Genomic DNA, 25,691 nt, shown 5'->3' with positions numbered 1-25,691 from the left:
CGGGGTGGGGTGGGGAGGGGGGGCGGCTCGCGCCCTTGCTGGCTCCGTTTCTCTGTGGCGCGCTGAGTTAGTTTCGGAGAGCTGGAAAGCTTCGGCTCTCTCACCTGCAGAAGTGGGTCCCATACAAGAGGTTACCCCCCCCCCACCACTACCCTGTCTCTATAGGGTCTGGCAGGGTTTCGGTGCTGAGAGTTGGTAGAGTTTTAAGAACAAGGGTGCGTGAAGGCTCCACTCTTGTGTTTGTGGGAGGGTCAGTCTAGGGGCTTGCGAAGTGGGATGGTTTCCACTTGCTCCTGAGGATAAATTTGGCCTGAGCCTGTCCGTTTCCCATTGTCAGTCTCAGCATGGTAGCACCTTGCTTTTAGAGGATGAAATTCATCTGCTGCTCCATGAAAGGCACAAACCCAGTTGCATACAAGAGCACTACCAAATGCCTACTGGGAACAGATTTCTCCTGTCCTTGAAATCTTTTAGCTGCAGTAAATGTATTTGGTAATTTTAGGTTTCAGAGTAGCAGCCATATTAGCCTGTATCCACAAAAACGAACAGGAGTACTAGTGGCACCTCAGAGATATAAGCATTTTTGAGCTACAGCCCGCTTCATTGGATGCACAGAATGGAACATGAAGTAAGAAGATATATATACGTACATACATAGAACATGAAAAAGTGGAGTAAGACGCTAATTACTTAAGATGAACTATTAGCAGGAGGAGGAAGAAAAAACTTTTGTAGTGATAAAATGGCCCATTTAGACAGTTGACAAGAAGGTGTGAGTAAGAGAATTGGAATTAATTTGCAAACTGGATACAATTAATTTAGGCTTGAATAGAGACTGGGAACGGATGCCATCCGATGAAGTGAGCTGTAGCACACGAAAGCTTATGCTCTAATAAATTTGTTAGTCTCTAAGGTGCCACAAGTACTCCTTTTCTTTCTCCTTACAGTGTGTATGATAAACCCATTGTTTCATGTTCTCTGTGTGTGTATATAAATCTCTCCTCTGTTTTTTCCACCAAATGCATCCGATGAAGTGAGCTGTAGCTCACGAAAGCTTATGCTCTAATAAATTTGTTAGTCTCTAAGGTGCCACAAGTACTGCTTTTCTTTTAACATAAGGAAATAGATGCAATATGTGTAATGACTCAGCCTCTCTCAGTCTCTATTCAATCCCAAGTTAATGGTATCTAGTTTGCATATTGTAAGAACAACAAATTTTCAGTCCTCAAGTCTTAATGGCATGGTTCAATAGACTTTTGACCTCCAAGGAATATTGCTTACTTCAACCACCTCTTTTTATAGAGGGACATAGTTCAGTTTTGAACAGCTGACTTTGTGCTTTAAGTGGCAGCACTGATTTCATTTACTATCTGTTCTTGCTCAATCTCTGGGTGGCTGAAGGCCACTTGTCCCTCTAAGAAGTCAGCTCATTTACTGTGAGTACCATTTTTGCAATTTAGACCAAATGCTTAACATAAATAAAAATACAAATATGATTAACTGCTGTTAAAGATGAGGAAATGTGAGTTGTGCTATTTTAAGAATGGATTTGTTTGGTCAGTAATTTAACTGTTTGACTTCTTAAAGGTTTCAGAGTAGCAGCCATGTTAGTCTGTATTCACAAAAAGAAAAGGAGAACTTGTGGCACCTTAGAGACTAACAAATTTATTTGAGCATAAGCTTTCGTGAGCTACAGCTCACTTCTTAAAGTACTTTCAAAACTAAAATGCCATAGTTATATTATCATATTTGTTCCTTTAATACATTTGTTTATGGGTTTCTTACTACTTAGTCTGTTGCCTGAACTCAGGCTCACAATTCTTTGTCTAAATTTCAACACTGAATCTGATTTTTTTATTTCCTACCATTAAGTTTGACTAGCTAACAACTTTTCAAAGCTAATGTGAATTCAAATATCAGACAGTCATTAAGAATATATGCAGTGTAGTTGTAACTCTGTCAGTCCTATTCTTAATATATAGTCTAAATGGAGAGGTTTCAGAGTAGCAGCCGTGTTAGTCTGTATTCGCAAAAAGAAAAGGAGTACTTGTGGCACCTTAGAGACTAACAAATTTATTAGAGCATAAGCTTTCGTGAGCTACAGCTCACTTCATCGGATGCATTTGGTGGAAAAAACAGAGGAGAGATTTATATACACACACACACAGAGAACATGAAACAATGGGTTTATCATACACACTGTAAGGAGAGTGATCACTTAAGATAAGCCATCACCAGCAGCAGGGGGGGGAAGGAGGAAAACCTTTCATGGTGACAAGCAAGGTAGGCTAATTCCAGCAGTTAACAAGAATATCAGAGGAACAGTGGGGGGTGGGGTGGGAGGGAGAAATACCAGGGGAAAATAGTTTTACTTTGTGTAATGACTCATCCATTCCCAGTCTCTATTCAAGCCTAAGTTAATTGTATCCAGTTTGCAAAGTAATTCCAATTCAGCAGTCTCTCCTTGGAGTCTGTTTTTGAAGCTTTTTTGTTGAAGTATAGCCACTCTTAGGTCTGTGATCGAGTGACCAGAGAGATTGAAGTGTTCTCCAACTGGTTTTTGAATGTTATAATTCTTGACGTCTGATTTGTGTCCATTCATTCTTTTGCGTAGAGACTGTCCAGTTTGGCCAATGTACATGGCAGAGGGGCATTGCTGGCACATGATGGCATATATCACATTGGTAGATGCGCAGGAGAACGAGCCTCTGATTGTATGGCTGATGGGATTAGGCCCTATGATGGTATCCCCTGAATAGATATGTGGACAGAGTTGGCAACGGGCTTTGTTGCAAGGATAGGTTCCTGGGTTAGTGGTTCTGTTGTGTGGTGTGTGGTTGCTGGTGAGTATTTGCTTCAGATTGGGGGGCTGTCTGTAAGCAAGGACTGGTCTGTCTCCCAAGATCTGTGAGAGTGATGGGTCGTCCTTCAGGATAGGTTGTAGATCCTTGATGATGCGTTGGAGAGGTTTTAGTTGGGGGCTGAAGGTGATGGCTAGTGGGGTTCTGTTATTTTCTTTGTTGGGTCTGTCCTGTAGTAGGTGACTTCTGGGTACTCTTCTGGCTCTGTCAGTCTGTTTCTTCACTTCAGCAGGTGGGTATTGCAGTTGTAAGAATACATGATAGACATCTTGTAGGTGTTTGTCTCTGTCTGAAGGGTTGGAGCAAATGTGGTTATATCGTAGAGCTTGGCTGTAGACAATGGATCGAGTGGTATGATCTGGATGAAAGCTAGAGGCATGTAGGTAGGAATAGCGGTCAGTAGGTTTCCGATATAGGGTGGTGTTTATGTGACCATCGCATATTAGCACCGTAGTGTCCAGGAAGTGGATCTCTTGTGTGGACTAGTCCAGGCTGAGGTTGATGGTGGGATGGAAATTGTTGAAAACATGGTGGAATTCCTCAAGGGCTTCTTTTCCATGTGTCCAGATGATGAAGATGTAGCGCAAGTAGAGTAGGGGCATTAGGAGACGAGAGCTGAGGAAGCGTTGTTCTAAGTCAGCCATAAAAATGTTGGCATACTGTGGGGCCATGCGGGTACCCATCGCAGTGCCGCTGATTTGAAGGTATACATTGTCCCCAAATGCGAAATAGTTATGGGTGACGACAAAGTCACAAAGTTCAGCCACCAGGTTAGCCGTGACAGTATCGGGGATACTGTTCCTGACAGCTTGTAGTCCATCTTTGTGTGGAATGTTGGTGTAGAGGGATTCTGCATCCATAGTAGCTAGGATGATGTTTTTAGGAAGATCACCGATGGATTGTAGTTTCCTCAGGAAGTCAGTGGTGTCTCGAAGATTGCTGAGAGTGCTGGTAACGTAGGGCCTGAGGAGAGAGTCTACATAGCTGGACAATCCTGCTGTCAGGGTGCCAATGCCTGAGCCCGTTGTCAACTCTGTCCACATATCTATTCAGGAGACACCATCATAGGGCCTAATCACATCAGCCACACTATCAGAGGCTCATTCACCTGCGCATCTACCAATGTGATGTATGCCATCATGTGCCAGCAATGCCCCTCTGCCATGTACATTGGTCAAACTGGACAGTCTCTTCGTAAAAGAATAAATGGACACAAATCAGATGTCAAGAGTTATAACATTCAAAAACCAGTCGGAGAAGACTTCAATCTCTCCGGTCACTCGATTACAGACCTGAGGGTGGCTATCCTTCAACAAAAAAACTTCAAAAACAGACTCCAACGAGAGACTGCTGAATTGGAATTAATTTGCAAACTGGATACAATTAACTTAGGCTTGAATAGAGACTGGGAATGGATGAGTCATTACACAAAGTAAAACTATTTCCCCATGGTATTTCTCCCCCCCCATCCCACCCCCCCACTGTTCCTCAGATGTTCTTGTTAACGGCTGGAAATAGCCTACCTTGCTTGTCACCATGAAAGGTTTTCCTCCTCCTTCCCCCCCCCCCGCTGCTGGTGATGGCTTATCTTAAGTGATCACTCTCCTTACAGTAAAAAGAAAAGGAGTACTTGTGGCACCTAAAACCCATTGTTTCATGTTCTCTCTGTGTGTATATAAATCTCCCCACTGTATTTTCCATCAAATGCATCCGATGAAGTGAGCTGTAGCTCACGAAAGCTTATGCTCCAATAAATTTGTTAGTCTCTAAGGTGCCACAATTACTCCTTTTCTTTTTGCGAATACAGACTAACAGGGCTGCTACTCTGAAACTTGTTAAAGTTGATGGATGTACTAAGTACTTTTCTTTCAAGCTAAATGGAAGGAGGAATTAAATACCCCTTAATGTAGTGATAGATGTAAACAATAGACAGCCACTGCCTGAGGCAATGGGCCACATGGTAGGGCTGAATAGAAGTTAAACTATGTGGACTCAGGGGTTTCCCTGGGACTGATTGTGAAACACAGTGGTTTGGCGATTGATTGGTTGTAGCTGTGTGTATGAGAGGCAGAAAGCAGGAGAAACAAGTGTGAGCAGGGCTCCTGGGGAAGAAGCCAAGAGACAGGGCTCCTTTTGGGCTAGAAGGGTAGACTTGGATTTCTGAGTGAAAACTACCTGCTGTTAGGTGCTACTGTGTTCAGGAAAACAGGATTATGTGTACATTGTATGTAAATAAACAGGATTTCTATGAAGAAATACATGACTTCTCTCATCAGTTTATCCTCCTAAGAGGAGCAATCCAGCAAGGGCCCAAGGATTGGCTAGCAAAGGGTAACAGCCATAATAGTAGTGACTAATGGAGGATGATTTTCCTTTGGCTCAAATGATAGAGATCTGTGTTTCTAAAAAAGGAGGCTCTAGCTTCTATAGCTCCCCTGCACCTCCACATCTGTATGGGCAGATTAATTGGTAACCTTGATTTCGGTATACACGTGGCCATGAATTAATTTCAGTTATTCTCTATATAATCAAAGTTGACTTGCGAACTTTCTGGATGAAAGATGCTGCAGCACTGTAAATTATAACATGGAAGCAAATGAGATTAAAATTGGCTGGAACTCTACAAGGATCAGTCGTGCAAGTTCTACAAACTGGCTAACACCTGACCGTTTGCTTGGGATTTTCAACTCTATAGCTTTAATTTCTAAGGGGAGCTCCCCTGCCTTCCCTCTTGATGCTTCTCAAGGCCCCAGCCAAACTCCTAACTTAACCTTTGCTGTCTAATCATTTTATATGTGATTTCAGGAGATGTTGGATGGCTGCTTCAGGTGTCTTCAGAGGGGACTTCCAGATAGGGACACACTGTTCTACCGCAAATCCATCAGGGTCTTTCTGATGGCAGGAAACACTTGCCCCCAGCCATATGGGAAAGGGGAGTAGGAAAACACTTCCATTCCAGCAACTTCTATAAAAGCAGCAGTCAGATAGTGCATCGCATTGTATGTGGCTACAGAACCAACTATTTTAAAAACGTTGACAGTATTGGACTCCGCAACTTAAATACAGTGCTTAATTTGTAATGAAAGAGTGGGATTCAGGCAATTTTTTTTTTTTTACATTCATAACGGATGATAGCAAGGCAGAGGTACCAGGGCTGTGAACTGCCATGCCTAGAAATGCTGGGGCTCAGCCCTGGCACAAATTAAGCCCTGCTTAACTAGGGGCTGTATTGATATCACAGACATCTCAACTAAGGGAGAGATCATTCAAGCCATCACATCCGTAAAAAATGGGAAAGCTCCTGGCAAGGATAACTTGAATGCAGAATTGTTCAAGGTAAATTCTGATTTAGCAGCATCTGTCCTGGCCCCTCTATTTACATCAGTCTGGGAAAGAGAAAAAGTGCCCGATGAGTGGACCAAAAGGGTTATAGTGAAGATACGAAAGAAAGGAACTCTCGGTGATTGTAATAACTGGCGTGGTATCACACTTTTATCTATGCCAAGCAAAGTATTGTATAAAATCGTAGGCCAGTGTCTATCAGAAGCAGTTGGTAGTGTTCTCAGAAAAAAGCAAGCAGGTTTTCAGAAAGGGCATGGATGAACAGACCAGATCTTCACTCTATGAAACATAATAGAACAATGCTTAGAATGGCAAGAGCAGCTCTACATAAATTTCATAGACTTTGAGAAGGCTTTTTTGATAGCATTCACAGGACCAGCCTATGGTGCATTCTGTGGGCATATGGAATTCCCTCTCCGTATAATCATCATCAAAAGCTTTTATTTCTACTTTACATGCAGTGTTGATCACAGTGACTTCAGGTTTGAAGTCCAAAGAGGAATACATCAGGGGTGTGTCATGTCTGCAATCCTCTTCAACACTGCCATCGACTGGGTAATGCAGCATTCAACAGAAGACATGCTAAGAGGCATTAAATGGACACCTTTCTCATCCCTTGAAAGACCTGGATTTTGCAGATGATGACTCTCTCCTGTCACATTCGCAACACCATATACAAGGAAAAACAACTTGACTCAATGCATTCAGCCAGCAAATTGGACTGAAAATCAATTGCAATAAGATAAATGATATGACCTTTAATATTGCCTCACCATCATGGATAGAGGATTGTGTTCTCACGAATGTAGAAACATTCACATATTTGGGCAGCACCATCAACCAGGATGGTGGAAGAAGCCAGGACATCCAGAACAAAATCAGTAAAGCCAGGAACACCTTCAGGAGCTTGAATACAGTCTAGAAATCATCAAAATACAACACCAAAACCAAACTCAAGATTTATCAGAGCTATGTACTTTTAACATTACTTTACAGTGCAGAATACTGGGGAATGAGAAAGTATGATATGTCCAAACTGTCTTCATTCCGTACAGCTTGCCTCAGAAGAATCCTCTGTATCTTTTGAACAATCTCAAACCAAGATCTACTGACACAATGCAGCCAAGAGAATATGAGCACCATCGTTGTCAGGAGGCATTGGAGATGGGTTGGCCATGTGCTTCAGATGGAAACTGATTCCATTACCAAAGTAGCAATAAGATGGACACCTGAAGGCAAGCGAAAATGAGGCTGCCCGAAAACAACATGGTGAAGAGCTGTGGAAACCGAGCTGAAAAACCTGGGACACAGCTGGGGAACCACTGAAAGACTTGCCAGAAACAGACAGGAGTGGAGGAGCTTTGTCGCTGCCCTAAACGTGAGAAGCGTAATGGGAACATGATGCTGATGATGATAAATAGGGGCAGAATTGAGCTGTTAGTTTAAATCTCACTGTTCTCTGAACTACAAAGACAACCTGTTAATTGCATAACTTTGCTGCATACAATAATTATCACATTTGTTTAAAATCAGTTTTTCTTTGTCTTTAATGGATCCTCACAACGGATTAAAAACTGATAATTTTCTTTTGTGATATTATCAGTTTTCATTTTTGTTAAATCAAGTTTCTAGCCCTCAAAGTTGCAGAGAAAATCTTGAAAATATGAGTGCCAAAGGCCCAGAAACCAGAAGACAATTTTTTTCCCGTTTAAATTGTGATTTTTAAGCCCCTTATGATTTTGGGGACCTGTCTCCTGATTTTTGAACGCAGTGGGATTAGCAGTGGAGTTGTTTGTACATTTCCTATTTAGTTCCATGATTGTATAGCTGGTAGCTGTGGGCACACCCCTGCATTAGCCTGGAGCCCTGTTAAAGTCAATGGGGCTCTGCAATGGTGCAAGAGTTCACCCACTTGCAGTGTTGCAGAATCAGGACTTTAAACTCTTGATAACAGACCTGCACTATGTCTAGAAAGGCCCCTCCACATCTAGAGTTATATAAATAACATTATAATAATTGTTGATTGATACAGTACAATAGGATAAGTATTTTACAGGCCATACACTGTTTTTTTTTTTCTCCTCTGTGTTATCAGTTAGAAATGAAACTACTGTGAATCAAAGAAGACATGGAGGTTCAGAAAATACACATCTTTCTGTTTCATTTGTATGCTGTAGTTTCAGGTAAGTTTGAGCTGTGTGTTCGTGGACATGATAAAGAAATTAAAGTTTTTTTTTCAAGAGGTGAATTACTTAAAAGGGGCATTGTCAAGATAATAATCATGGTAAAGAATCAACTTAAGGCACTCAATTGATATAAGGCACTCAAAGCAAAATAAAGATGTCCTTATAAATGGATTCCATTGCAGCAAAGGAAACAAACTTGCTCTTTTCTCCTTTGATATATGAAGGCAGCTTGAAGCACAAGAAAGCAGCAGTCTAAGAACAACAGGGTTTCTTAGGTAGGGAGGTCTTAGTATGCTGGAACTTTCTGTTCTAAAGCATCAGCCCTTCCCGCTTGAGAATCTTCATCATCTGTAGCAGATCTGTTCTCTTCTGTACGCTGTAGCCCTTGGAGTACAACATGATGATGATATACCCTTGCGCAGGCATGGCTTTCCATTCAGTAGCTGTGGTTAACATACAGTCACCCTAGTTAAAGGCACGTTGGTCCTGACTCCAAATACATCAATCAGGCACCAATTTGTAACAATTCTCTGGTTATACTGACAGTATCAATTATCAGCTATTCTACCCAGTGTTGCTCCCCAGGTCTTCAGGGTAACAGCAGAGAGAGCACCTAGGAACTTTAGCTGCAAATCAACAGGCTCCCTACCATGTGAGATAAAAGAATCTCAAGTAATGCTATGTTTAGCTTATAAATGTTAGAACAATATAAAGGGCTATGGTTAATTAGCTAATGTTGTTGGTACAGCGTACTGGAGCTGTAAAGCTCTATAGTAACTCCTCTCTTAACATTGTAGTTACGTTCCTTGAAAAATGCTACTTTCAGTGAAACGATGCTAAGCAAATCTAGTTTCCCCATAAGAATTAATATAAGTAGGGGGAGTTAGGTTCCAGGGAAATTTCTCTCTCTCTCTCACACACACTCTATAAGTTTTAAACAAACAATTTAATACTGTACACAGCTGTGACGATTGTGAAGCTTGGTTGAGGTGGTGGAGTCGGGATCGATCTAAGTTACACAACTTCAGCTAACTGAATAAATCGACGTACTTAGATCTACTTACTGCGGTGTCATCACCGTTGAATCAGCAGGTAATGTAGACAAGCCCTCAGACAGTGGGATATTTCCCAGGGAATGCTTTGCTGATAAATGATGAACTAGCACTCGGCTGAGCCCTCAACGATTAACACACTGTTGTTAACATAGCCTCACACTCTACAAGGCAGCATGAGTGGAGGGAGGAGACACAATAAACGCATGGCAGTGGCTGCAAACATTCCCTGCAGAAACTGAATGTGAAGATGAACCCACGCTATCCCACTCAAGCGCACCACTCCCTCCACTTTCCAAAGTGTGGAGGGGTGTGTGTGTGTGAAAGAGAGAAAGAGAGACACACAAATGCACTCTGTGTGTTAGAGAGAGACACACACACTGTGTGTGTGTGTGTGTGAATGAGAGAGAGAGATGTCTTTGTGTGTGTGTGAGAGAGAGAGAGACACACAGAGACACAAACTGTGTGAGAGAGATAGACACACACGTGTGTGTGTGTGAAAGAGAGAGAGATGCATTGCCCCTTTAAGTATGCTGACCCTATTCTAAGTACATTGCCCTTTTAAATAGATCAGCAAGTTGAGACAGCAGCTGCTGCCAGGAAACTCCCTCAGTCCTGAGCCTTGTTGTGTTGGGGTACAGAAGCGGGGAGAGGGGGACACCCTGACATCAGCACCCCTCTTTCCCCCCAGCCCATGCATAGCAAGCAGGAGGCTCCCAGGAGCAGCACGGGGCAGTGGGGGGAGGGACAACTGAACTGCCTGGCAATTGATAGCCTGCTGGGCGGCTGCTGCACAGGGAACTTAGGGGAGCGGATGGGGGGTGCTGATCCACCCTGGTTCCAAGCCCCAACCCGCTAGCTCCAACACCAGCTGCTCTTCCTGCAAGCAGTGGATAAAGCAGGCAGCTGCCAAACAACATTATTAGGGAGCATTGCACAACTTTAAATGAGCTTGTTCTCTAATAGATCAGAAACGAAACAACGTTAACAGGGACGACGTTAAGTGAGGAGTTCCTGTATATAAATCCCAATTATTTGGGCACTGGAAGGCTGCAGTCTAGAATGTTAGTGATGCAGAGTTGAGTATGTCTGAACATGAGTGTCATGTATTAGAATACTGGTGTACTGGAGTAAGGATTATGAGACTCTCATCCCGCCCTCCCTGCTCAGGAAGGTATGAGGGTGACATGAAATTATAACAATGGCATACGTTTAAACAAACAAACAAATGGTGGGAGATGTGCACCTGTTAGGGCCAGAAGATCAATTCAGCTGGACTGCAGTTGTGATCTTATTTGAGGGTGGAGGTGGGGGGAGGAAGTACATGGACTTACCTAATTTATTTTTAGTAACCCATTCAGAAATGTTCATACATTTATAGTATGTGCATTGTATTTTCAAGGTCTTGAAGAGGTAACAGGGCGATTTTTCGAAGATTGTATCCTTCCTTGCTCTTTTGCACGTGCTGAAGGTGAAGTTATTTACTGGAAGAAAGGGAACAAAAATGTGCACAGCTACTACTACAGGAAGGATCAGCTAGAACGTCAAGACTCTGAATACAAGGGGAGAACATCCCTTTTTCATGAGCAAATTCCCAATGGAAATGCCTCCTTAAAACTGAGTAAACTGAGCCTGAGTGATGACGGCTTCTACAGCTGCTATGTGGGGACAATTCAAGATAAAACAGATGTGAAAGTCAGGCTGCACGTAACAGGTCAGGAGGATATTTAAAATACCTGAACTGCACAGGTAGCAGATCTTATTCTCTTCCCTGTCACCTGAAATTGAAATACCTCAGACCAGTAGTAGCACCAATATCTTTCCAGTCTATCAGCACTAAAAGGCAGCTCTATATTTCACTGTTGCATTTCTGCTGTAAATAGGTGATCAGACAGCAAGTGTGAAAAATCGGGACAGCGGGTGGGGGCGAGGGTAATAAGAGCCTGTATAAGTAAAAGACCCAGACATCGGGACTGTCCCTGTAAAATCGGGACATCTGGTCACCCTAGCTGTGAAAGAAATAAACCTGGTTCTAGCAGAGGATGAAAAGCTATAGTGCAGTGATTTGAGGTTAAAAATCACTGCAGGTCTGTGGAATGCAATTGGGTAGTGGGTGAACTTAAATAGTAAGTGGGGAGGGTGATTCTGACAGAAGTTTGGAAACTGATCATTGATAATGGGGCAAATGCAACACTGTAGTCTGAAATAGACACAAATAATTGGATTTGACTTCTGTGTTCCACAGATTTTCTCCTGTATTTTTCCAGAAGACAAATCACACCAAGTTAAGCAGAATGTTGAAAGTACCAGACTTTTTTTTTTGTCTTTAGTTTCCCCATCTTATGCAATGGAATATGAAAAACGAGACACAGAGAGACTGTTGAAATGTCTTGCCTTTCGTATTCGTACCGAGCCAAACATAACATGGGCAAATGATGGTACATCTGTGCAAAACACAAAAATGGAAGTAACCCAAGATGGCTCTCTCTATTCAGTTAGAAGTGAGCAGAACGTTACAAACAAAGTTTCTTCTTACCAGTGTCATGTTCAATTTCACAACCAAAATTGGGCTGCTGAATGGAAAATGGAAGGTAGGATTGAACTATTCTCCATCCCTTAAACATATAAAGTCCAGGACAGCTGAGCCATAATGAGTGCATGCATCTACATTGTGCTGAATTGGTAGAGGGACAATAGTTAAGGTTACATAACCTTCCATAGAACTCAGTTGATTATAAAACCAGCTAGGCTGAGATGAGTGAAAACCCCTCAACATTCACCCTGCGTTTCAGAACTGTGAAGTGTATTTATTTTGTGTGTGACAGCTTCATGCTTGGGTTTTGACCATGTGGGTTTTGCACCTCCCAAGTTGCACAACAATGAATTTAGAACTATTTCAAACTCACAGAGGTTTCCTCAATAAGTTTGTGAACCTTATGACCCTGGCTGGAGTTTTTAAACACAACCATAATGTGGTTTGGAGTGTCATTGCAAACCTATCACACAGCACCACCCAATAGTAAGACTTGCCTATAGCCGACTCTAGATGGCTGTGGCTCAGCTTGTGCCCATTTAATACACTGGGGCAGCTAACTTTGTTTAGAACACATATTAATTTTATATTACAGTAGCACTCAATAGCCTCAGTCTGGATTTGGGATCCATTGTACATATTACTGTAAAGATCACTTAGTAAGAGATGCTCCCGGCTGCGAAGATCTTAAAATATAAATATAGTTCATATGTCATGCCTAGACAGACAATGTAAGATTATGTCCTTTTGTCTTTTTTTTTTTTTTAAATTGTCCCAATCCATCCCCCACCTCTTTCTCTCCCGTTGTCCAGGTGACCCAGCCAGATATTATCTGTGGCTGACCTAAAGCATTCTCCTTTCATCCTGCCTGCTCTGCACAAGTAGCAGCACACAGATGGGGGAGGAGAGAGGAGGGGAAACTGTTCCTCATCTAGTGTTCTAGACCAATCTGTCCCTAGCTCAGTCCATTCCCTGTTGTTTACTTGAGTCTATTTACTACCATTTGTCTTCCCTGTCTTCTTTCCGCCCCCACCCCTTCCCCAGATCACATCTCCTTTCCTCTACCCAAACCCAAAGGGCCTAGGGGAAGGGGAGTGGAGCAGCAGCCAAAGAGATTGTCCAGATTCAAATAACAAAATACACTTGGGCAGAAAATAGATGGTATCACTGCATAAGGAAAAACAGGGCCACTGAAATTTAGCTCTCCCCTATGGTCTATTTACTCCTGCTGCTTCAGGCTTTTTTTGCATTTCAGCAAATAACCATTGCTTTCCTGAGACTCTTATCTCTTCAGAAATATTTCTTAATTGAAGCAACAGCAATGAAAGAGCAAAGTTTCCTGTCAGATCTGCGTGATTGACCTTAACTCCACTACTCTGCGCTCCCTACAGCCCGTGCACAGATCTCATAGTTCTCAATCCACTGTGCACTCCGCAGAGCAGCAGTTTGTTCTGAATGTGTGTACAGTAGCATATTAACGTAGCTCATTAATGGAATCCCACATCTCCCCATCATTAAAGGTCACCTGGTGCTGGGTGTTATAAATGCCTCACACTGGCTAGAACTAGATTTCTGGCTGCTTACCTGAACCTTTTGAGATCATACAGCCTTCTGCTAGCCAGGCAAGAGGCAATGTGGGGTGCAGTTCCCCCACCCCATTGGCCCTCAGAATCACTCTCCATATCCCCTCAATTCAGCTACATCTACACTATGAGCTTGTGAAGACATACTTGTATTAGCTCTCACCTGAGCTAGCACACTAAAAATAGTAATGTAGCTGTAGTAACACCGGCAGCGATGACATGGGCTAGCTGCCCCAAGTGTGTACTCAGGGATTAGGTGGGTTTGTACTCAGGTCAGCTAGCCTGTGTCACTTCACCCATGCTATCAGCTGCCCCAAGTATGTACTCAGGAATCAGGTGGGTTTGTACTCAGGTCAGCTAGCCTGTGTCATTTCAGCCCATGCTATCATGATTACACTACTATTTTTAGTATGCTAGTGTGAATGTGTGTACACGAGCTGGGAATCATGCCCCTTGCTCATTGTGTAGACCTAGTCCCACACACCAGGCATACTAGTTTAGTGTAGAAATGTTATGGCTTCCTGCCCCTAATACAAGTTGCCAAACATCCCTCTCCATTCATTTGTACCTGTTGAGGTGAGTCATTATTCTCAGTCATAAACTCTACACGTAGCACTGGTTGCAATATTTTATCCCAAGGCACTATGAATTTGTGTGAGTATATGAGAATTTCTGTCCTATTTCACACCTTCCTTTGACCATTACTAATCTGTAAGTGTCCTTTAGGAAGCCTTTTCCCGCCCTTACATAAAAGAGAAAAAAAACAGTAACACTGTCTGAATGTAAATATTTTCTCTCTTCTAATCCTTATAGTTGAGGACTCTGTTCCATCACTGTTGTTTACTTTAGGAGCTGTGTGGTAGTACTAGATTTTATTTTAGGCAATTAACTAAGATGAAATGTTAGGCACCGAACAACTGTGGTGTCCAGATATTTTCCTCCCTTAAAGGTAAAAAAAAAAAAAAAAGAAAATGATATCTAAATGTAATTTCATATTTTAAACTGGTACATTAATGATGAAATTTATTTAGAACCTGTGTTCTAAAAACCTTAGATCTTTAACCAAAAATAAATGGAGTCTAATTTTGCACCTTTTATGCTCTTTACTTTTTGGACTTCATGCCGCTTAGGTAGTAAAAATAAACTAGGTGGTGCCTTTTGTTTGTATCAAAGTCAGAAAGCAAAGCTAACACAAGGTTACATAGTTAGTAGAAAGAAAAGGAGTACTTGTGGCACCTTAGAGACTAACAAATTTATTAGAGCATAAGCTTTCGTGAGCTACAGCTCACTTCATCGGAAAATTTTTTCCACCAAATGCATCCGATGAAGTGAGGTGTAGCTCACGAAAGCTTATGCTCTAATAAATTTGTTAGTCTCTAAGGTGCCACAAGTACTCCTTTTCTTTTTGCGAATACAGACTAACACGGCTGCTACTCTGAAAAGAGTTAGTAGAGATGACTCAGTAGGGAAATGTTCACATCAAAGAAAAAACCCTCTTTGCATTGGCATAAACAAAAACTCATTTAATATAAAGCAGTTGCCACCACTCCTCACCTTCACCCCTTTTTGTTTGTTTGCTTCAACCACTACTAAGGCTGAACTACAGTGTCTGAAATAACTCTTTCAAGAAGTGGTTTCTGCATTTGGATGTCTTGCCAAGCTTATAGTGAAGTATCAGTACAATTATATCAAAAGATTGCTTCAAAAGTAGTGCACAAAAAGTCTGAGCATCCTTCACACTGGCTTGTTCAAACCATTGCTTTCCCATTAATTGTTGCTTTTTAAATTGTATATTTCAGATCCGATTTTTAAAAAGGAAGGAGATACCGTTTCAATTCCATGTGAATTTATGGCTCAAGGGTCTCCATATACTAAAGACTTCATAGTTACTTGGACAATAATCAGAAATGCATCTACCTTGGTTCTGGCATCCTCCGCTAACTTATCACAACCCCCTGAACAGTTTAAAACTCGATTCTCTTGGGAGAAAATCAATAAACAGGACTACTCAGTAGTCATAAGGGATCTTACTCTGGCAGACAGTGGAGAATACATGTGCAATATTTCAACACCAGACTATACACAACTCACTGTAAGAATTTTGCAAGTTGGTAAGTTGCTGCAATTTCTGCACTGCAGGTTGGGGAGAAAAAGGTCAATTCAAATCTGCAAAATGTCAGGAAAAATGACTTCAAGTCCTCTGAGAGAAAAGTTGAAATTAATTTAACCATAAATTTCTTTATTAAACCCAAAGATGTAATGGTATTTATACAGCTGCTCTAAACATGCCTAAAAAGCTGTTTACTACATCCAGACATTAACAAAACATTTATAGGCATTTGATCAAGAGAATTACAAATTGGCTAACCCCAGGGGTGTTTAGATCCATATTGGTCGGCTCCAACTTGGTCAGACAGATATTAGATTTAATATCTTTAAGAGTTTACTCTTTTATACCCTTTAACAAAAAAAATGATGTCATTATCAATTGTCAGATCTTAACTAAAGGGCAGATGGAGTTTCGTATACTGTATAGCCAATTCTTTACTGCAGCTGGTACCCAATTAATTATATTTTATTTCTATTATTTTAGGCTAAACCTTAAATAAGATAACATTGGTATTTTGAAGGGTTGCTACAAGTGTAACACAATTACTCTTCCTTATTATGGTTTCATTCTTTTTAGTTCCATGCTTTGGACCAATTGTTCATGCTAATATCCCAACTCATTTTAAAATCATAGTTCACCCAAATCTAGTGTGGGCCTATATTCCTACAGAGGTAGGTAGAATATTGTGGTATTTTATTAGAGAAATATTGATCTGGATGAGAAAAAAGCAAGTTTAGACTTTTCTGAATATTGAGATTTATTTACTTGAGAGATTTGGACATTTTTTCTTATATCTATAGCTGATTTTGGACACAACCTTGTGAGGTGCTGAGTGTCGTCAGTTCCCGCTGACTTCAGCTGGAACTGAGAGTGTTCAGCAATTTGCAGGTTCAGGCCCTAAATGCTGTCTGTTGATGAAGACATCTCGGCACCAACTGCTTTCAGACATAAGGTAAACTCACAAACCGCACTGGTGGAAAAAAAATTCTCTACAGTGCCAGCAGATAAAGAAAATTCATTGGAGATCAACACAGTTACGTTGTATTTTTTTTTTAATGTTATGCCAAATAGAAGACCTTTATTTAGACTTACAAAAGTGAATTTTTATATGCATGGCTAAACTTTGAGATCTGTAGTGGATATTTAGCTGTGAGACTTCTTGGCTATATTTATCATTGTAGTCCCTCCATTTTCCTGGGGAGTCAATGAATAGCTTATCCATCTCTTTCTAATTCTCTATCAGTCAAAGTCAAATAATCAGTTAAATCTAGTATTCAGAATTTATAATGTAAACAATTATTAGGGAATGTAATTTGTTGTTTGGAGTTTTTTTCTCCATGCAGTACTTCAAAGCAAAAAAAAAAAAAAATCTCCTCTCAATCACAGCAATTTGAACTGTGCCCTACACCTTCTCCAAGCTTGGTGCTGATCTGAGAACAGACAATGTTGCTTCAACTCTGTGTGTGTGTGTGTGTGTGTGTGTGTGTGTGTGTGTGTGTGTGTGTGTGTGTGTGTGTGTGTGTGTGTGTGTGTGTGTGGTTTAAACAGTAATAGAGCAAAGCAAACAGGAGGTATTTGTTAGACAGGATTCCTCACAATGTGAGTTCTAGGTTTGTCTTTGTGTCTCAGGGAGCGCACCCTGTGTGAGGAGCAAAGGTTTTAATTTAGGGACAGGAAAGGATCAAGTTGTTCTATGGCCTGTGTTAGCCAAGAGCTCAGACTAGATGATCTCATTGGTCCTTTCTGGCCTTGGAATCTAGGAATTCATGAATGTGGCTCTCAAATACCTCAGTTAATTTACCTTCATTCTCAAGATTTCTCCCGTAGTTGCAAATTTGAAATAAGATCTCTCTCTGTATACTTGGGATGGGTTTTATTACAAATTAATAAACAAGCAAACTTAAAATGAAAAACTGGCTAAGGCTAACGCTATATACTTTTACTAACCTAAGTGGGAACGAGAAAGACCAATTATCAAATCAAGATCACAGGTGGAACTGAGTCAATAAATTAAGGAATTTATTGAATTGACTCACCAACTAATTCAGTAATCAGACTGACAGAGCCAACCACACAGGGTCAGTTCTTACAAATGGTAATTGCAAGATTAAAGGAGGCAGTTGTCTTTTATGCTCCAAACCCCAACTTTGGATCTTGGATCTTGCTCCTGGCAACTACACTGGCTGAACGTCTCAAGGCATGGCTACTCTTGCAGTTGTAGAGCACTGGGAGTTAAACCAGATTTCGGAGACTGCAGCAGGGAAAACGCTGCACTGTGTTTACGCTCTCAACTGGAAGTGCACTGGTATGGCCACATTAGCAGCTCTTGCAACACCACAAGGAGCAGTGCATTGTGGTAGCTATCCCAGCATGCAAGTAGCTGCAACGTGCTTTTCAAATGCAGGAGGCGGGGTGGAATGGAGTGTGACAGGGAGTGTGTTGTGTGTAGGTGGGGGGAGAGAGAGTGGGTTTTTGGGGGGGCTGAGAGCATGTCAGCATGCTGTCTTGTAAGTTCAGACAGCAGCAGCCCCCACTTCCCCCCGCCTCTCTCTCACATACTCACAGCAGCAACATTCTTCAGTAATGGTTGCTTTGTCCCAGAGCAGATAAGCATGCCCGCTGTCAGAAAGGGAGCTTTAAAAGGGCATATCCGCATTCCTACAGCCGAGTTCAAAACAATGACAAGAGTGGCCACTTAACTTAAGGAGATTATGGGACTTTCCGGAGGTCAATCAGAGCGCAGTAATGCAACACCTCATTCACACTGACACCCGGGCGTTTCAGCCGAGGTGCATCAAGCTTTATGCTTCTCGTGGAGGTGGATTACCAGGAGCGCTCCAGTTGCAAAGTCCAGGCGCTATAAGTGCCTTGTCAATGTCGATGGGTCGAGAGTTAGGGTGCCCAGGGCTGCTTTAATGCGCTCTAACTCACAAGTGTAGCCAAGCCCTTAAATTGAGAATCAAACTTGTTGCCTCTTGGCACTCAAAGTAATATTTAGCCTCCTCCCAACATTCCTATGTGCTTAATGACTTACTGTTGGCTTCTCCCTGGTCTGATTACCCTACTTAGATAACATAGCAGCTCTTACTTCCATTTTATAGAGCAGTGGGATTTTGCTGTCCTCTTTGACTATCTGACATCAGGGCCACCCAGAAGAGGGGCAAAATGGGCAGAGAGTCCCCTCACTGAGTGGCACTGCAACCCCAGGTGCCAGATCACAATGCTACTTGATGAAATTTGACTCTGTGGTTCCTCTGTCACAATAATAAAACAGGAAAAAAAGGTTGCTTAAGGAAAAACAAAGATTCACTATTTGCTTGTGTGGTCTTCGGAGTCAAGAATGCAGCTTGTGGGACCAGGTGATGTGGTCTCTGGTTAGTACCTGTCACCAGCATGGTCTTCTGGGCAACTTGGCTGGTCAGGCTTGTGTAGCCTGTGGTTGTCTTTGTCTCCTGTTTCTGTAGGACCAGCTTTTGAAAGCAGGGATATTAGCCTTTGTTGGTCCAAGAACACACATTCTGTAGGACTGGCTTTTGAAAGCAGGGATATTAGCCTTTGTTGATCCAAGAACACACATTCTTCCACCCGTAACCTTCAAGATTGCAGTTCTAGCTTACTGCACCCTATGGCACTTCCATAGAGGTTTTCCGAGCAACTCAGGCACTGTTGCATGTCTTGGACCCTCACGATGTGGTCCAATCTTGAGCAAGCTTGATCCTTGGTCAGTTTGGACAGCCTCCCTTTGACTGTCAGTTTTTACAATAATCCATCATTAGGCCACAAGCACGTGTACTCCAAACATACAAAAAGTGAGGTAAGCAGGAGATGATTCTAAGGAAGCGATCTCACCCTGAAGGAGGAGAGGAGGGGCTACAGTTGGAGGATGCAGATGGCCCCAAGTTCCTTAAAAGGCCGTAACATGTTCATGAATGTAACTAATGGCCCAACAAACATCTCCTTCTCCTTTCAGGCAGGCAGCTGGGAAGCCGACAATTCTGTTTTGGGTCTCCTGAAACAATTTCTTTTCTTTAAAACCCTTCCTGCAAAATCAATCAATCATGGTTTGAGGTTTCATCCTGATCCGAGACTCAGTTCTTCTTACAGAAATGCAAAATGTGTCACGGGAAGGGATTTCCATTTCCCAGCCATCTGTACTATCAGGTATAACATTTGCTGCTGAGTGGTCCCGTTGCAAAGCAGTGGGGCTACTCATGCTAGTGAGCACTATATCTGAAGACAGTGTTTACAGGATGGGGCCAGTTGATCTTGTTTCTAAATAGACTGTTGTGGAAGTCACCAAGCCTTACCCCACCATCCTATAAAGCCACACATACAGTTCTGCCTTGAGACTGTGGCAGTAAGCAAAGGAGCGTTTTCAGCGATTTGGGTTTCAAATGTACTTACTGTTTGAAAACTTATATTCTCTTAAGATTGCAGGACCTTAAAGCTTTTATTTAAAATGAAATTTCAATTCAGTGTTAAGATTACAATCATGTTAATTGAAAGAAAAGATTAATTCTCAGCTCAGTTAGAAGTTTATGAATTATAAACGGGAAAGAAGTAATAGACTGATGCCCATTGTGGACTGTTGAGAGTATTAAGTCAAGCTTGCACTGCTGTGTATTTCACTTAGAAGGAGCACATAAGCTTTAAACCTTCTGAGACACTTGAGAAATGTTAACATCTTCTGTTTGTTTGAAATTAATATGAGCTATGTATTTTTAGAAAAATCCTCACATGACTACTGGATAGCTATAGTGTTGCTGATTCTCATCATCATTGCCTTTGTTGTATACTGTGCTGTGAAGGTATGTATTGCTTTAATAGCTGTTTTTGTAAAATCCCCTAGAACAAGATGTGTGTAAAAATATAATTACTACTACTAAGGTCAGAATTTGGATGCTTGACAAGCATATTTGATATGGTTTAGTTAAGAAGCTGGCAAAAGACTGAAAATATAAAATCATAGGTTGTAACTAATATTCCCTGTTTCTGCTACTCCTTGTGGTTAATAGGCAGCCCCAATGCCCCTATAGATTGTAAGCAGCGTCTGTGTTGCTCTGTCTTTTAGATGTTGGTGGTGGTGGCTGAGTGATCCGGGGAAGGTCCCTTTTGCTCCACATATACCTAAGGTGTTTTTCTTTTTTTCAAGAGCACACTGCACCAAGCAGATCTAAAAAACAATCTCCATGTATTCTCTACATTGAAAGAGAAGCTGCATGCAAGCATATCTGGCCTTAAACCTGGCAAAAACTAATCTAGATACATCCAATCTCTGTTATTGAAATGAAAAACCAGTTGCTTGCATGCACCTCTACAGAGCTTCTCTTCCCCCAAACTCTTTCAAACCTTTCCTGACCCACACATCCAAAGCTTTTAGGGATCCACAAGGATTGGGTTTGGTTTGCTGCAGATCCCAAGCCATCTAAGGTTATAGGCCCATTCTCAGGGTATGTCCGTACTACAGTAGCTACAGTGGTATAGCTACAGCATGCTATAGATAGCTATAGGTCCAGCTGCTGTAGTGTAAACATGCCTACATAGATGGAAGGGGGCTCTCTGTCATTTCAGGTAATCCATCTCTCTGAGAGGTGGTAGCTATGTTGATGGAAGAATTCTTCCATCATCCTAGCTGCATCTACAGAGGGGGTTAAGTCAACCTAACTGCGTCACAGGATGCAAAATTTTTCAAAGTGCTGAGCAATGTAGGTCGACTTAAGTTATAGGTGTAGACCCCGGACCTCACTGTTTGTATTGCTTTATTCCTTTCCATGTGTTTAGTGCAATAAAAGGAACCTGCGGGCTTCAATCCCTAACTCTCACCTAAACCAAATTCCCTTTTTAATGTGGAATTCTGCTGGCCTATCAGGGAAAGATAGCTTCTTATTACCTTAATTCCTTTGTAAACCTTGTCTAACACAATCACTCTGCATTTCCTCCATGACAATAACTGTGGTGTATTGAGGACTGCATTAGAATGGTACGCAATCACTTCAGGAGCCTGCTTGCAGGCTAGGGAAGGTCTGTAACAAAGTGTGTGATGGGAATCAGTTTGAAAAGAGCCAGTTTAAAGCAAGAAAGGGTGATTTGTGCCTCCCTGCCTTAGGGTGCAGCCTGTTTTTTCCCTCTCTGGTTTGGGTTCTTGTGTATTATTTTGAATTCTGCAAAATACAGCAGTGTTATGTTGCAACCTTCCAGCAAGATTATTTATGTTTTTATCTAATTTCTCTGTGTATTCTGTAACATAGTGGAGAAGACAAGCGTGGAGAAGACGGGTGCAGAACAGATAAGAGAGCAAAGATTAAATGGCTGCATATGGACAGTATACAATGTAATGAAGAAGGAGAAGATTTCATAACATACGCTCAGAGACTTGAGCAGTATTTTTATGCACATGCTATTTCCTAACATTATTTGTGTAAAACCACTTTTGTGGTGCTTAAAAGTTTTCCTCAAGAACCTGATGAACTGGAATATAAGGACATAAAAGAGATTCTAAAGAAGCATTTTGTGCCTCTTAATGTTTTTAACAAAAGTATATAAGTTTCACCTCAGAAACCAGATAGAAGGGGAAAGTATCTCTGAATTTTTGGCAACCCTGAAAAAACTGTCCACTACTCTTTGTTTTGTTAATATTCTGAAGGAGCTGTCAGATCAATCTGAATTAAGAGAGGTTGTTGGATGTTGTGTGTCACAAGGAACTGCCACTAGATGAAGATTGCTCTATTTGAATCCACACAAAAAAGCGCACCAAAATTTGAAAATAAATTGGCCTCATCGTGCCAGGCTGGAAAAATGGCCTCAGCAGTGGATTGAAGAAACACCACCACTGGTTTGACCTCTCATAGGATCCAAACAGAACAGAGGGAACCCTATTTCTGCTGTTTAGAGACACCACACCTGCAGGAGCAGCATTTCCTTAATAAGCTGCAGAGCAAGAAGGGACATGCCAGTGAGCATGCCACAGTGCACCAGACCCAAAAGGAAGTCACCAGTGTCTACATGTAGGAGCCACCATCCTAGTTAGGTTCCTGTCAGCTTCGAGTGAAAGGATGCGTGAGCTATACCATTTCACAGAACTGTATGTGGTGGGAAAGGACAGACATATTATCCCCTATATTATGTTAATGTAAAGGTAAATGACGTGATATTGACAATGGAAGTAGATACAGGAGTGGCCATGTCTGTGATCTCTGGAGGTGGGAGGGTGGTTAGCAAAAAAAAATTCCTGGGTTAAGAGCAAGAGAAACTAATGTGCTTTGATAGCTTTACAATTAGGGACAGAACGGAGTGTTAGGCAGCCTCCCTGTTACTGTAACTTAGAGAGATATCTGTTCACCATTAGAGTTAATAGTGAGCGAAGGAAATGCCCTCCCCCATTGATGAACATAAACTGGCTATACAGATTTAAATTGGATTGGAGTGTGGTGCACCACATGCCAGAAAGAGTGAGGGAACTGAAAAATGCAAAGCTGTGGGCTCAGAAAGAGGCATAACAGTGAGGCTGGTTGTGACAAGGCCTACGTTCCTGAAGGTTAGACATGTGCCATATGCTCTGTGGAGGAGCCGGTGGAGAAACAAACAGTGAAAAGCCCCCAACATAAACTTCTCAGTTTTTTCTGCCTAGGGCAATGATGGTACAAAATTACAGGGGAGGGATGAAGTGGGGGGAAAAGCATGGTAAAGAAGATATTGGACCTAATGGCACATTTTCTAGAGATAATGAAGAGGTACATTGACTAACTGTTACCAGATAAAAACTCAGTATGATTACAGAATGTGGCCCCTGAAGCAAGAAGAGATTGTTTGGGTTTTTGTTGGCTGGAGGAGGAGGAATTGGTGCTGGAAGATGGTGGCCAAGAGAGGAAAAGTGCTCCTGCTGGCATGAGGACAAAGTTTGGATGGTCCTTTCTTTCCCTGACAGGTACCACTGGCCACAGCCTGCAGCAAAATGGCAGATCCTGCTGTAAGGTTAAACTTGTAATTTGGTTTTTATGGTTGTGTTTATTAATTAAGGAATTTACAGGGGAGGACTGTGGTGTTTTGAGGAATGTGTTGGAATTGCAAACTATAGCTTTAAGAGCAGGGTGAGGGTGACTCTCTTGTCCTGCCTTACAGTATAAGGGGGCTCTGTAGCAAAGTATGAGAGTGGCTTGCAGTCGCTCTGAAAAGAGCTAGCTTAAAGCAAGGTGGGGAGAGGTGGGCCTCCCTGCTTTAGGGAGCAGCCTGTTTTTCTTCCTCTCAGTGTTTGGGTTTTTGTGTTGTCGTTCAGGGTTCTACAAAACACTTATGTTGCAGTCTTTCAGCAACAGTATCTATGTGTTTTAGCTACTTCTCTGTGTGTACACTGGGCACATAACAGAAATCAGGCTTGGATTTCTGAGCAAGAAAACTGTCTGCTGCTGTTTGCTCCTACTATATTCAGGGAAACAGGATGTTGGGCCACACTACTTAGAATTCAGAATGATAGCACATAAACTGCAAACCAACACTAGTATCAATAGCAGTGTGGCTGTGGAAGCACAGCTGGGCCTAGTAGAAACACTCCTGAAATTGAAGGGTACATACTAGGTACTGCTCAGCTGTGCTGCTGTCCAATCTACCCCAGCTACACTAGCTCTCTTTAAGCTACTGCAAGGATGTATATGTGAGCAGGGGAATCACCCCTAACTTGTAGTGTAGATGTAGGCCAGAGAAAGAGAAAACAGGCTGCTTGCCGAGGGCAGGTCTACACTTAAAACGTTGCAGCTGCACCGCTGTAATGCTTTAGTGAAGAGAGTTCTTTAGTTAATCCACCTCCCCGAGAGGCATTAGCTATGTTGGTGGGAGAAGCCCTCTCACTGACATAATGCTGTCTACAATGGCACTGTGTCGCTAACGTAGTTCTACCAAAGATTGTAATTCTGCACAAATCCAGAGCTAGGAGAGGCTGGAAATCATGACTTTTGCACGTTTGATAAGGTACACTTTCCAGTGTCGGAGGCTAGGCTTGTTTCAGTTTATTTAATTTCTTGGGAATCTACCAGTAGTAAGAACTCATTTGTACATAATACTGCTAGTAATATCTTGTCATGAAAAAGTCAGAGGTTCCGTGCCTGGCACGTATTTAATAGTGTAACATCAAAACCAGATTTAACCCAACATAGCACTTTCCTGAAAGGCTTTTGAACCCTGTTAATATTTAAATGAAAACGTACTCTGAGGATTGCCCCATATGCATCAGCACAGACAGAGGAAAGTTTTCTGACATGCAGGGCTGCCAGAGTGAATATGGGAAGCCAAAGTAAATTATAACCTGGTAGAGGAAAACATTAATGGAAACCTAGAATTGGGTTTAAAGTCAAAACCTTAAAAAAGCCACAAATAAAATTGGTATATTACCCTAACTGAGGAATTAAAACCAAATTTTTTAATTTTAGATTTTTCTAATTTTCAATGCACAGATGACACCAAAACCCCTCTCTCATTCTTCCTAAAACGAGCTCAGCAGAGGAGTCACATTGCCTTTTTTCTGTCTGCTATCACTGTAGACTGTTTTAAAAAATGCAGGTCAATCTTAGGTTTTGGAGCCATAGTGAATCGCCCCTTATGGGTTCCTATGCAGTTTCTTCTCACCTCTGCCCAAGATCCTACCACCTCTATATACCCATGGATGCTTCCCTAGCTCAATTACCTACTGTCCGCAGTCAGTTCATGGTGGTGGTCTCCCATCACAGCTATGATGAGCCAAGCCTCTAGTGGCCCATATTCACAGACATGGGAAGTCAAGATGGTGAGCTGTAGCTCAGCTTTCCAAGAGAAGAGCAGGGGAGGGAGGGTTAGGAGTTTGTCAGTCTCTGCTCCGACATGAAACTAGCATGGGACTGCGGCTGACAGGCTGGATGTGAGTAAGTGGCATAGGGCCATAAATGTGGAAGGCTGCCCCCTGCACATGGGTAGTCTTGGTCACTGTAAAACTCTCTGTATGAAGAATGTTAACTTCGGAAATGTGAATGACTTTGTCCTTTTGTTGTGTATGTAGTTG

The 25,691-nt window shown here is 42.0% G+C and overlaps 1 protein-coding gene across 6 annotated transcripts; it reads left to right on the top strand.

Moving 5' to 3' along the window:
• Positions 1 to 1,115: 1,115 nt before the first annotated feature.
• HHLA2 (HERV-H LTR-associating 2) lies at positions 1,116 to 25,013 on the top strand. 6 transcript variants are annotated; one of them, XR_006279881.1, is made up of 10 exons: positions 1,116 to 1,368; positions 5,667 to 5,712; positions 8,299 to 8,386; positions 10,844 to 11,155; positions 11,772 to 12,032; positions 15,357 to 15,668; positions 19,772 to 19,828; positions 20,393 to 20,475; positions 21,916 to 22,802; positions 23,495 to 25,013. XR_006279881.1 is itself a non-coding variant. In XM_043510680.1 (9 exons), the coding sequence occupies exons 3-9, from the start codon at positions 8,332 to 8,334 to the stop codon at positions 21,955 to 21,957; spliced, it is 1,122 nt and encodes a 373-aa protein (XP_043366615.1). In that variant the 5' UTR covers positions 1,116 to 1,368; positions 5,667 to 5,712; positions 8,299 to 8,331; the 3' UTR covers positions 21,958 to 25,013. The 6 variants fall into 6 exon arrangements, 5 of the variants coding, with proteins under 5 accessions (XP_043366615.1, XP_043366632.1, XP_043366605.1 ...); XM_043510680.1 differs by having other exon boundaries at positions 21,916 to 25,013; XM_043510697.1 differs by lacking the exon at positions 19,772 to 19,828 and having other exon boundaries at positions 21,916 to 25,013.
• Positions 25,014 to 25,691: the final 678 nt, after the last annotated feature.

This window comes from Dermochelys coriacea, chromosome 1 (assembly GCF_009764565.3).
Source record: "Dermochelys coriacea isolate rDerCor1 chromosome 1, rDerCor1.pri.v4, whole genome shotgun sequence".
NCBI lineage: Eukaryota > Metazoa > Chordata > Testudines > Dermochelyidae > Dermochelys > Dermochelys coriacea.
Note: the sequence above shows the minus strand (reverse complement) of the source record. Positions and strands in the feature narration are given on the sequence as shown.

What these genes read in the sequence shown, in the direction of transcription:
- HHLA2 (XM_043510670.1), top strand. Translation starts at nt 8,332, where the DNA reads ATGGAGGTTCAGAAAATACACATCTTTCTGTTTCATTTGTATGCTGTA. An exon ending in TTTGTATGCTGTAGTTTCAG is followed by an intron (nt 8,387 to 10,843) that starts GTAAGTTTGAGC and finishes TGTATTTTCAAG; the next exon opens with GTCTTGAAGAGGTAACAGGG. An exon ending in TGTAAGAATTTTGCAAGTTG is followed by an intron (nt 15,669 to 19,771) that starts GTAAGTTGCTGC and finishes TTCTTCTTACAG; the next exon opens with AAATGCAAAATGTGTCACGG.